Source organism: Tenebrio molitor, chromosome 7 (assembly GCF_963966145.1).
Source record: "Tenebrio molitor chromosome 7, icTenMoli1.1, whole genome shotgun sequence".
Lineage (NCBI taxonomy): Eukaryota > Metazoa > Arthropoda > Insecta > Coleoptera > Tenebrionidae > Tenebrio > Tenebrio molitor.
Window position 1 is genome coordinate 14037578 of NC_091052.1, and position 11944 is coordinate 14049521.

The following is an 11944-nucleotide window of genomic DNA, read 5'->3' on the forward strand; positions in this document are numbered from 1 at the left end:
CGAATGATTTATTTCACAACTGGATTTACAAACACTACAACTATTCTGTTACGAGCTGTAATTATTGGAATCAACGGGAAAAAGTAAGTGATTATCTTCCTCTGTGCTACATTTGCTATGAAACACCGCACGCATGTTTCATCAATTCAATTGATTATTGATTCCATAACTGTCACCCACGCTTTCTTTGTTTAATATTTTAAAAAGCTACACGTCGTCCGTCCTTCAATGAGGAACAATCGAGGCGATCTCTCGTGGAAAAAATGATAGGTAAGTTTATCATATTTTTAATCGGTTCATAGTTTCCACAGAACCGAAATAACCATACTAAACCCAGTTCCAAACCATAAAAATTGATCGAAACCTGTCCTTGAAGCCTTAGCCAGGGTGATAGAGGTGCCTGCATGTCTTCTCCCAGGCGCCTTCCCGACGCCATAAAATGATCTCGATAATATCGCCCTGAACTTCTCGTTCGATACGTTTGAAAGATTTTTCCTGCATAGTTCCATACGTGGAGTGATTATGCTGATGACATGGTTCAAATCACTAATAGGGTTAATCAGACATTTTATTTCCTGAATAATGAGATAACACTTTTTTAAATAAATTCGTTTTCACTGCAAGAGTGATAAAAAGAATTGTTCAGCGAGTAAAAAGAGATTGAAGGGATGATTACGTAATGATAATTTACAAAATGACATTTTGATCATCTTAAAATTAACTGAAATCGGAAATTAAGGCAAATTATTTATTGCTGGTTTGTCTCCTTATTTCTATGTGAGACGTGGTTACCAAGAAAAAAATATATCACGATCATATTGCTTAATGTGTTATGAGCTAAATTGACTACCATGGCTTATTATTATACAGGATTATTACCGTCATAGAGTTCTCACGAAAATTTAATGTTATGCAACACAAAATACAGTTTAAATTTATTATAATTTATAATCAATGCCATTTTGATTTTTAAACGAAACTATTTTGATTCCTTATTTGTAAAACGTTAAACATGGTGTCTAGCAATTTGAGCTTTTGGTATTTTGTGTTGCATAATATAAAATTTCCGCGGGAACTCTACGGTAAATAGTTCTGTATAGCAGTAAGCCCTTTAATTAGTAAACCTGATTTTATAATTTTGGAATGTAGTTCCCAAAGTTAAATATTTTTTTTTGTTCGACACTGTCAGAATTTGAGAATTTTCTCCTGTGTGCACGGATTTTGATAAATGTCACAACTTGTCAAAATGAAACGTCAAGCTAATTTTACAGATTTTAAGCATTTTGGAGCCTTTGAGGGGCTCGTTGAACAAAAAAACGTATTCAACTCGTTTTGTGTAAATTGGGCTTTTTTGGCACTCGTGGGCCTTTATAACGCGTTTTAAACTAGCCCACTCATACCAAAAAAGGCCAATTTACACACGAACTCGTTAAATAAACTACTATTACTTTTCGTTAGGCACAATTCTTTCTCAGATAGAGATAAGTTTACCAGGAGGGAATTAAAATTAAATTAAAAAATACAATGTGACAAGGATGACAGTCTTAAATAATTACCTCCAAATGCTCAGTCCGAGTTAAGTAAAATTTCAATTGCAAACTTAAAAAAAAATGTGAGAGTTTCAATGAATCAGCAATACAGGATCAGCGAACACGAAATTCTTTATTATGACAACTCAAAAGTACAATTGTTTGTTATTATATGCCTACTATGTAATACAACACATGGCAACACCAAAGGGTAAAATTGCCAAACTCCAACACCCCCCCTCAAGTTACAACTGAGGTGTTGTCGGATTGAAGTCCCAATCCAAGAATACATCTGTCATGATTTTCTTTGGGTAAGGCTTTCGTTAGTACATCCGCTATCATTTTCTCGGTCGGTAGGTATAGGATCTTGATGGGATGTTTCTTCACTGCGTCGCGAATAAAACGGTATCTAACATCAATATGTTTCGATCTTGCATGATAGACGGAATTTTCGGTTAATTTTCCAGCACCTTGATTATCGTTAAAAACCACAACGTTTGCTAGTGATTGAAATCCCAATTCCTTGAGGTAACCAATTAGAAAAACTGCTTCCTTGGATGCATCACTGAGTGCCATATATTCGGCTTCGGTAGACGATAATGCGACGGTTCGTTGCTTTCTGGATTCCCAGGAGAAAGCAGCGCCGGAGAGTATGAAAGTTGATCCCGTGTAAGATCTTCTGTCAATCTCGCAGTTCGCCCAGTCTGCGTCTACGTAGCAGGTTAAATTATCCTGATTCTTCCTGTAGATGAGTTTCTTGTCGATGGTTCCTTTCAGATATCTAAGAACTCTCTTAGCCGCTGTGCAATGTTTCTTGCGGTAACAATTGCTGAATTGACTCAGGACGCTCACAGCATGTGATACATCTGGACGAATCCCCACTGCAACATACATAAGCGCTCCTATTAGCTCTCTAAAAGGAAAATTTGTATCTTCGTTGTCATCTTCAGAATGAAGTTCAGAAAGTTTAGATCCAACTGCAAGCGGTGTCAAAACGGGCTTACAATCTTCCATGCGATATCTCTTCAAGATTTCCCGGATATATCCTGCTTGAGACAGGCATATTTCATTTTCATTTTGCTCTATTTGAATGCCCAAACAGTATTTTGCTAAACCAAAATCTTTGATACGAAAAGTTTTGGAAAGAACGTCTTTGATTTGCCTTTCTCTTTCCTGATTTCCGGAGATAATTAATATATCGTCCACATAGATCAAAACAAATGTTCTCGTGTTTTTGTCAACGTATACACACGGATCTGCATTTGTTGGAACAAGTCCTGCTCTTTTCATCGTTTTATCTATTTCGTAGTTCCATTGTCGACCTGCCTGTCGCAACCCGTACAGAGCCTTACGAAGTCTGCAGATTTTATTTTCACCTTGAAGATCTCTCAACATAACTCTAGCTTTTTTTACAAGTGTATGATCATCTTCTTCTTCATTGATGATTCGTTGGAGCATTTCTTGGAGCAATGCGGGTTTTTCCATAAAAACTTCCGTGTCTATTTTGCCGTTTAAATATGCGCTTGTTACATCTAGCTGCGATATTTTCAAATTGTATTTAGCTGCTAGGGCCACCAACAACCTCAATGAGCTTAAACGAGCAACTGGCGCAAACGTGTCATGGAAGTCAATCCCGGGTCTCTGAGTAAATCCCTTAGCCACTACTCTCGCCTTACGTCGGTCTAAGGTTCCATCAGCTGCATACTTGTTGCGGAGAACTGTCCTGCAACCCACTACTTTGGCGTGATCTGGCTTGTCGACGACATCCCATGTGTCGTTGATGACTAGACTCTTAATCTCAGATAGGATGGCATCCTTCCATTCGTCCTTATCTGCACCGTGGATAGCTTCTGAAAAAGGAATTTCAGATGCTGCCATGACAAAATCTATCTCTTCGTATCGCAGATCTTCTCCCGAAGTTGATTCAGTGTTCGATCTGTCGACTACAACAGGAAGATTTTGATTGTAGATCATGTGATACTGTTTCTTCGGTCTTCCAACTTTTCCAGTTAAAATCTTGCGAGGTCTTCCCGGACCCCTCTTGGTTTTGATTGCGTCATCCATTTTCTCGATCTCTTCGTCTGGAGTGACTATCTCACCTGTGATTTCGTCTTCTTCGAAATCTTCTTGCATCAATGGAATTTCTTGCATATTGACAGTTGGAGCCTTCGTCTCTTCTAGACTGTTTCCCCCCCCACAAATGTCAATATCAACTCTTCCGTTAGGATCCGTATTGTCCAATAGATCGGAGAGCTTAAACCTTCCATTTAAAGTTTCACTTGAGATTATATCTTCGTACTCATTGCTTTCGAATTCTTCGAAGAATTTGACATCTCTCGAAATTCTAATTTTTTGCTCTGACGGTATCCACACTCGATACCCTTTTGGATAATCTGAATAACCGACAAATATTCCTTCAACAGTTTTCGAGTCAAACTTCCCTCGATTAGTTGATTTATCCAAAACATAAGCTTTGCAACCAAATATTTGTAGATGACTAACATCTGGAGACTTCCCAGTCCAACGTTCATAGGGAATATCTCCGTCAATACTTTTGGAGATGCATCTGTTTCGAACGTGATTTGCTGTCATTATGGCTTCTCCCCAAAATGATGCAGGAAGACCAGATTCTAATAACATACATCTGGCAGCTTCTACCAGCGTTCTATTCTTCCGTTCTGCCAAACCGTTCTGTTGAGGACTGTAGACCGTAGTCAAACGACGTTGAATACCAAAGTCTCGGAAAAACTTGTCCATTTCCTTGTTGCAATATTCTTTTCCATTATCTGATTGAACTGCTTTGATTTTTCTTTCCAATTGTGTTTCCACAAAGTTCTTGTACTCTCTGAATTTTGATGCTACTTCGGATTTCTTCCGAATCAGATACGTTTGAGTCCAGCGACTGTAATCGTCTGTAAAAGTAACAAAATAACGAGCACCACCCTTAGACTCAATTCTCATAGGCCCGCATACATCTGTATGTACGATGTCCAGCAAGTTTGAGGATCGATTAGGGCGTCTTGGAAACGGGGCGGTAGCAAACTTGCCAGCGATACAAATTTTGCATGGGTTATTGGTACTCACAGCGCCTTTTAATTTCGCACCAGTAACGAGATTTTCCTTCATCATTACTTCCAAATCTTTGAAATTTAAATGACCAAAACGTCGATGCCAATTGCTAAAAATGTCACATGTCATAGTGACAGATGTAGCACACGCTTCTTGGTGGTTTTCTCGAAGATAGAATAGGTCTCCATCTCGATCTGCTATCATCTTGACACGTCCACGACGATCTTGGATGAATGCCCGATTCTTCGTAAAAAGAACTTCACGATTCTTGTCCACGATCTTCGCAATTGACAACAAATTTGTTCTGAAATCAGGAGCATACAGAGTATTTTTCAATTCAATCTTCTTTGCTTGATTTCCGACGGAGGTTAGTATGTTCACGCTTCCTTTCGCAATTGCCTGAGTTGTTGCGTTACTTGCCAATTTCAGCTGGCATTGAGCTTTTTCTGAATTGATGAACAACTCCTTGTCGTTGCAAATGTGTGATGTACATCCGCTGTCCAAACACCATTTATTGTTAGTTTTCCCCGAAAAATAAGCTTCATGAACAAGTCCAGCCTTTTGGTTTTCTTCTCTCTTCTTTTTGAAGCAATCAGCAGCCTTGTGACCACGTTTACCGCAGTAATTACACTTGTAGGTAATTTTGGGCTTCGAAGATTTTTCGTCTTGTTTCTTGTAGTTGTCTTTTGATGTGTTCAAATCCCTTGAGAAGTGTTTGGAGAACATGACACCGCCGGTTGAACTTCCGTCAAGTTTCTGATTCCGTGCGTCATTCTCCTCGACAATCTTCACCTTTAGATTTTCCACGTTAGGTAAGCTATCTCTGGACTCGATAGCGCATCGAAAATTCTCAAAACTACTAGGTAAACTATATAGCAACATGATGGACAACAGATCACCATTTATCTCGATGTTCATTCCTTGTAATTTATCGACTGTGTCCATAAATCTGGCTACGTGTTCACGAACGTCGTCATCTTCGCGCATCTTGTGTTGTATCAATTGCTTTAATAACGTTGCCTTGCGTGCCGGTCCTTTGGATTCATATATGGATTCTAGTTTCATCCATATCTCCCGCGAAGTCTCACAACTGCGAATCTGCCTAAGTTCCGATGCGTTCATGGCGAGGATTAAGTCTGATTTTGCCTTGCGATCGGCGGCGATCCATTTCTTTTGCTCCTCTTCCGTGACAGCACGAGCTTCACCTTCACCGGTAATTTCGGGTTTAGGCTTTTCGCCGGATACATACGACCAAGTATCATTCTTGATAAGAAGGGCTTCTACCTGGATCTTCCATGTATCATAATTGCTTTTATTTAACATTTCAAATCTTGTCGAATTTGTGAAACTCATTTCCACTAAATTGCGTTAGATTTTGCGCGATAGCAGTCTTCAAATTTCAATTAATCGTGAACCTGTTTGTACTGGGCCCATAACCTGTGAGAGTTTCAATGAATCAGCAATACAGGATCAGCGAACACGAAATTCTTTATTATGACAACTCAAAAGTACAATTGTTTGTTATTATATGCCTACTATGTAATACAACACATGGCAACACCAAAGGGTAAAATTGCCAAACTCCAACAAAAAAGTCCTTGAATTTCAATTTTAAAAAATATAATAAAATTGACTTTTTTAAAAATAACTTAATACATTGACGCAAACTTCTTTTTTCTTTGGAAATAATTTGACAAAATGTTCGCTTTTGCGCGACCCTTACTGCCTTTGGCACCACCCCACATCGGTGCAATTTTGCGCCCTGGTACGTGAAAAGTGACAGAAGATCGATGCAAAACCTTATCCTTTCGCCATATTTGGCACAATTTCTGCGACAAGTCTAAGAACAAAGTGCGTTTTGAATCGCGCTATCGATTAAAACCCGAATGAGTCTATATTAAGACGTCGTGCGGGTCGAGTGTCCTCCGGTGTTATCTCCCTGGGGGGCGTCGTGATTAAAGGGGCCTCACGACGCCGCCACAATCTTGCCCACGAATAACCCCGATCGCGGACAATAAACCTGCGATGACAGTGGCCCCCGTAATGACCCCGCTCGGGTGAGTCCTCGAATGGTCCATCGGAATTGTTGAGCGTAGAGTTGATCGATATGTATTCTCCCGCCTCTTTCAGCGGTTGGCGTCAGTCGGGGGGAGTTGGTGTAACTGGCTCTAGGTTAGAACAGCACAGACATCCGAACGAGACAAAGTGCCTTCAGCCAAAATAGACACCAACGCTTGTGCGGCACACGACGATGATCGCCCGGTAGAAATGTGTTCTGGGCGAAAATGGGAGCTACTCTCAAACACCACCCAACCCTGCTCGTGAGTATGATTGCTTTCCGGTAGTGTTAGGCGAAAGAAGCGGTTCGTTCCGGTGCAGGAGCGCTCAGCAGGAATGCGAACAAACCTGCGGAAAAATCCCAACAGGATCAGGGGCGCCGGTACTTACCCGGGTGTCGACAAGGTGGGAGACCCACCTAAGTAACACGTCTTAAGTATCGACCCGCGTGGCAACAATGCGGTTACTGGCGAATCTTTGCTTACATTATGACGTCAGCTGCACCCCTTGTTTCTCTTTTGCGGCAGTTCGTGCGAGCTGTACGTTCACCCTTGACATTCGTGACAGCCCTCGCCTTATCCCCCGGATAATCGCCGACAGGGGTGGCTCGCGACTGTATTCGCAAGGGTGGAAGTGTTGCCGCACTTTCCTTTTAACACAAAATTTCCTACACCAATATTTACCCGTTTCCCAAGCGTGATTTACTCAAGTCATTTACTTAGCTACCAAGATAATGCATGTTTGCGGAATTATAGCGTCAGTGATTTGTTTTCGGTATTTTTGATAATACACGAACAAAACCGACGAGGTCATACAAAGAATTTATATGCAATGCAAATCTGAAGCCTTCAAAGCCACCAACTTGAGCATTACACATCATGTGTTAAAATTTTGAAATTACACTCTTGATTTTAACTTACGGAATCAAGCGAGGAAGTCTTCAAGGTTGGTCAATGTCTGTTGGTTCTAAAAATGGGATTAAGGTTTGGTCATAAATTATAAATGTAAATGTGGTTCTTTTGTTTGCCAATCCAGAGTTTTTATTCGTGTTGCCTGCTTTTGGAAATGTTAAAATATTTCAATTGATAAAATTGGAATAATTTGTCTATGAGGTTTCACTCGTAGAACCATCATTTTTAACACGCGGGTTCGCTTCAAGAGCTTTGCTTTGACACGCAATGCTGAAGAGATAAAATCCATTAATCCATAATTGACTTTTGGGTATGCTTGAGCGCAACTCCATACTGCAGAGTATGCGAAGTAAAACCGGTTCCTCTCGCCTAAAATTGTCTCATCTTGAGTTAAATGCACTTCTCGATAAACAGCCTCATTACAAAAAATAATGAAGTAAACATTATCGTAGTTATTACGTGCCATTTGATTAGATTATATTTCCGGCAAATTTACTGACACCATCATCGACAAAAAAAATCAGTAGGTACCTGATAACGTTTAACCTACTGCTTGAATTGATTGAGTGCCCAGTCCTCCACCTTATTTGTCCTATTGAATTGCCACAATTACATCAACTACAGTACTGGAGTACTTTGTTGATGCGACGTAAAATACCAAAATGACCAGAGTCCATTATTACAGACCTTCAATTTAAATTTCACTGCCACGTTTTTATAACAACGATTGGAGGTCGTGTGTAGGTTCAACCAACATTTGAGGAACTCGTAGTACCGTATGGTGGAAGCTTTAATTTGTTTCGATACCGCTCGTCGACGAGACGCGAAAGGACGCAAAGTCGTTGATCCACTTAAGTCAATTGAGTTAAGTCACTTGGGAGACGTCCTTCCGGTCTACATTACAAGCGCCACACCTGCACAGTGCAGTAATTGGGTCATGGCACGTGTTGTGGCCGCACGCAAATCCCATTTTAGGCATTTTTTGGCTGGTCTGGCGTTAATTAATAATTTTTTATTCAGATGACGCAAATGTGTTAAAAATAGGCAACCGATCGAACACAACGTTTGAGGGAAATTAAGAGCGACAGACGTCGAAGTAATTGAGTTAATGTAGATTGTTTTGATGGCTGTTATATCGGTAGTTTTGAATTACCAACCGCTAACAAGCGGGTTCGTCGCAACATAATTTTAGTGGAATTATTTAAGCCTGTTGTCGACGTCTCAATACAAATTTAGATGGAAAAACGAGAGAAAAATTGTTTATTTCAATAACATTTGGAATTGGTTTTCTTAATTTAACCACACGACTTGAAATGAAGCATAAAAAGAAATCTTTTTAACACGTAGGTTATATAAAACATTGCAGTAGCGTCGAGTTAAATTTAGATCGGCGACTATTATTTTAACCTTCGTCGGATCAATTTTTCTCATCGAGTTTCGGCGTGTTGGATTTTTCATTTCTCGAAGGAGCACAGCTCCGCACACATGTCTTTTAATTTCGGTGCAAATATCTAGTCATTGAACCCCGGGACGTTCTAGTGATTGTTATAGTTCTGAGAAATGGTTTTATCGGCAGCGTTAAGAGAAATCGACACAAACTTGAATAAATTAGTTGGAAGATGAGTCGGTGGAAATTCAGAGTACTTAACCCACTGTTGCAGTCGTGTTTGTGTCAATCTATTTTATTTTTTTTGCAGGATTGGCCCGTCAAAACGAGTGGAAACTTGCGAAAATGCCTGATTACGTGTATGGTCCTAACTTTCGTAATAATCTTTTTCTATTATACCCAATTCAATATTCACAACTTAGAAGAAGAAATTGTAGTGAATCTAAATTGTAATTAACCTTCATGATGGAAATGCACACGTTGACGGTGTCGCCTTTGTAGATTCCAAATCCAAGAGTTTAAGTGGTCCACCCAAATACCTGATCCACACGTCAAAATGTCGGATACCCAACGACGATCCGTTCAACGAAGACGTAAAGAAGTTTTTCCATCGGGAGGAGTACGTCACATGTTCCAAGAAGCCGCTTTTGACGTACGTCGAGACGACAGACTCGGTATCGACGTTGCACGTGAATCGGAGTCTTCTCGGTACTTACAGCCTCTTCAAAATTTCTTGTTGCCACTCGTCCGTGACGAGAATCGTCCACGCCAACAAATCCGACGATGAAGTGAGGTGAGACGTGGTGTGACAGCTTAGCAAAACTTGATTCTTTGCAGCTTTTCAGAATGTGTTCCGTTCGAGAGCAGCGTGAACATAACGGATTTGGTGGTGATGGTCAAGTGCAAAACCTCACTCGGTGTGGTCTACTCGAACGTGCACGCGGCCATCAGCTCCCGACATGTCCCCGAAAGCAAGATGAAACGCAACTGGACCTCAGAAACGACCCCTTTCGGTGTTTTATTTGTGGGAATCGACAGCATTTCCAAGATGAATCTGGTCCGCACGATGCCAAAAACGTACGAGTTCTTGCGGGGACGAGACTTTTACGATCTGAAAGGGTACACCAAGATCGGCGACAATACATTTCCTAATTTAATGGCGATATTGACTGGTAAGACTTGGACCCAAGTCTACGAACACTGTGACCCCAAAAAGAATAAGATGAATAACTGTGATATGATATGGGATAAATTTAGTGATTTAGGATACATAACGGCGTACGCGGAAGACGAATCGAGCATAGGGACTTTCAACTACAACCGCAAAGGATTCGCCAGTCCTCCAACAGATTTCTACATGAGACCGTACGTGATAGCGACTGAACAATTGCCTTCCATCAAGAAATTCGGGATGCACACTTGTTCAGGACCGGAGAGTAGCGGAGAGAGGATCATGAATCTCGCCAAGGACTTCGCGGTCACCTTTCCGCACCATCCAAAATTCGGACTCTTCTGGATGAACACGTTCAGTCACGACAACTTGAATCTGCCGTCCTCGATGGATGCAAAAGTCGAACAGTTTTTGAGAGGAATCTACGACCATCTGAACAACACCATTTTTGTATTCTTCAGCGACCACGGATTCAGATTCGGGGAAATCCGCTACACTCACACCGGATGGCTTGAAGAACGCCTGCCCTACATCTACATCCATTTACCGAAGAGATTCAAGGAGCGCCACCCCGCTGAATTCAACAATTTCCTAACAAACACCAAAAGACTTTCGAACCCTTTCGACGTCCACATGACTCTGCAAGACGTTTTACTCTCCGCCAACCAGACCTACTCGGTCCGGCCGAGTCTCGCATGTCCTAAATGTCATTCTTTGTTCAAAGAAATCGACGAAGCTCGGACCTGCAAAGACTGCGCCATCGAACAGCACTGGTGTATGTGTTCCGGTCACTCTTACGTCAACCCCGCCAAGAAGATTGTTGTGGATTCGGCGGAGTTCATTGTTTCGCAGATAAACGCGCTTGTCAAGGCTGACGAAGAGGGACACAAGTGCGCTTATTACTACCTGAAGAAGATAGTGTCTTCGGGAATGTCGGAGAGTTACTTAAACGAACTCAACCACACCGTCAACTTCTTTCTCATCATGCTGGAGACCAGACCGCCGGCAATGTTTGAAGCAACTGTGGAAGTTGCGGTGCAGCATCACAAGTTGCCTAGTTTTCGTTTGTTAGGTGATATTAGTCGTACAAATAGGTATCGTGACAATAGCAAATGTATTCAAAATTCTTTGAAAAAATATTGCTACTGTGATGGGCTCTTCACTTCTATTACAAGTGCCATATGTAATTTTTTAAATTGTGTTTAATTTTATATTTGTTGACTTTATTATACAAAAGGAATAAAAAATTATATTTTAAACGGTTAATAAATTTGTTTTATATTTTAACAAACTCGCTTTTTAAATCTCCCAAAACTTATCCTACGACGAGATAAAAAATACTATCTATATTATAATATCGAGCGAATACAATATATATCACTTATATCAGTAAATAAAAAGAAAGAAAAAATAAAAGTACAGGTGCGCACTAATCTGTAAACTTTGACATAATTTTCAACTTGATTGTTCTTTTAAATAACTGTACGTGGAATATGTCAAGATATGTTGATATAACGGTTAGCAGTATTTAGAAAGACGTTATTTTGACATCTAAGCATCAATTTTTAGCGCGTAGACGGTAATAACGATTGCGCTTTACGTAAATTGCGAACGTACCCATACCGCAAGACGTTAACGTTATTTTTGACATTTCTCATATGTCAACAGTTTGACAATTCAAAAAAGTTCGAGTGCGATTTGATCGAAATAAGTAAGAAATAAAGTGATGAACTGATTCTTCAATATCATCGTCAATTCCACCACCTAAAATTGCAGTTTCTAACATTTCGTTCATTTTTAACACTACCTGTCAACTTTG

General features: G+C 40.4%; 1 protein-coding gene across 3 annotated transcripts; it reads left to right on the top strand.

Annotated features, from left to right (window-relative positions):
* Positions 1–88: 88 nt before the first annotated feature.
* LOC138135439 (uncharacterized) lies at positions 89–11416 on the top strand. Of its 3 annotated transcripts, none has more exons than XM_069054163.1 (5): positions 89–270; positions 6729–6919; positions 9265–9403; positions 9456–9747; positions 9792–11416. In XM_069054163.1, the coding sequence occupies exons 2-5, from the start codon at positions 6884–6886 to the stop codon at positions 11329–11331; spliced, it is 2007 nt and encodes a 668-aa protein (XP_068910264.1). In that variant the 5' UTR covers positions 89–270; positions 6729–6883; the 3' UTR covers positions 11332–11416. The 3 variants fall into 3 exon arrangements, with proteins under 3 accessions (XP_068910264.1, XP_068910265.1, XP_068910266.1); XM_069054164.1 differs by lacking the exon at positions 89–270 and adding an exon at positions 6472–6655; XM_069054165.1 differs by lacking the exons at positions 89–270; positions 6729–6919 and adding an exon at positions 8371–9207.
* The last annotated feature ends 528 nt before the right edge of the window (positions 11417–11944 follow it).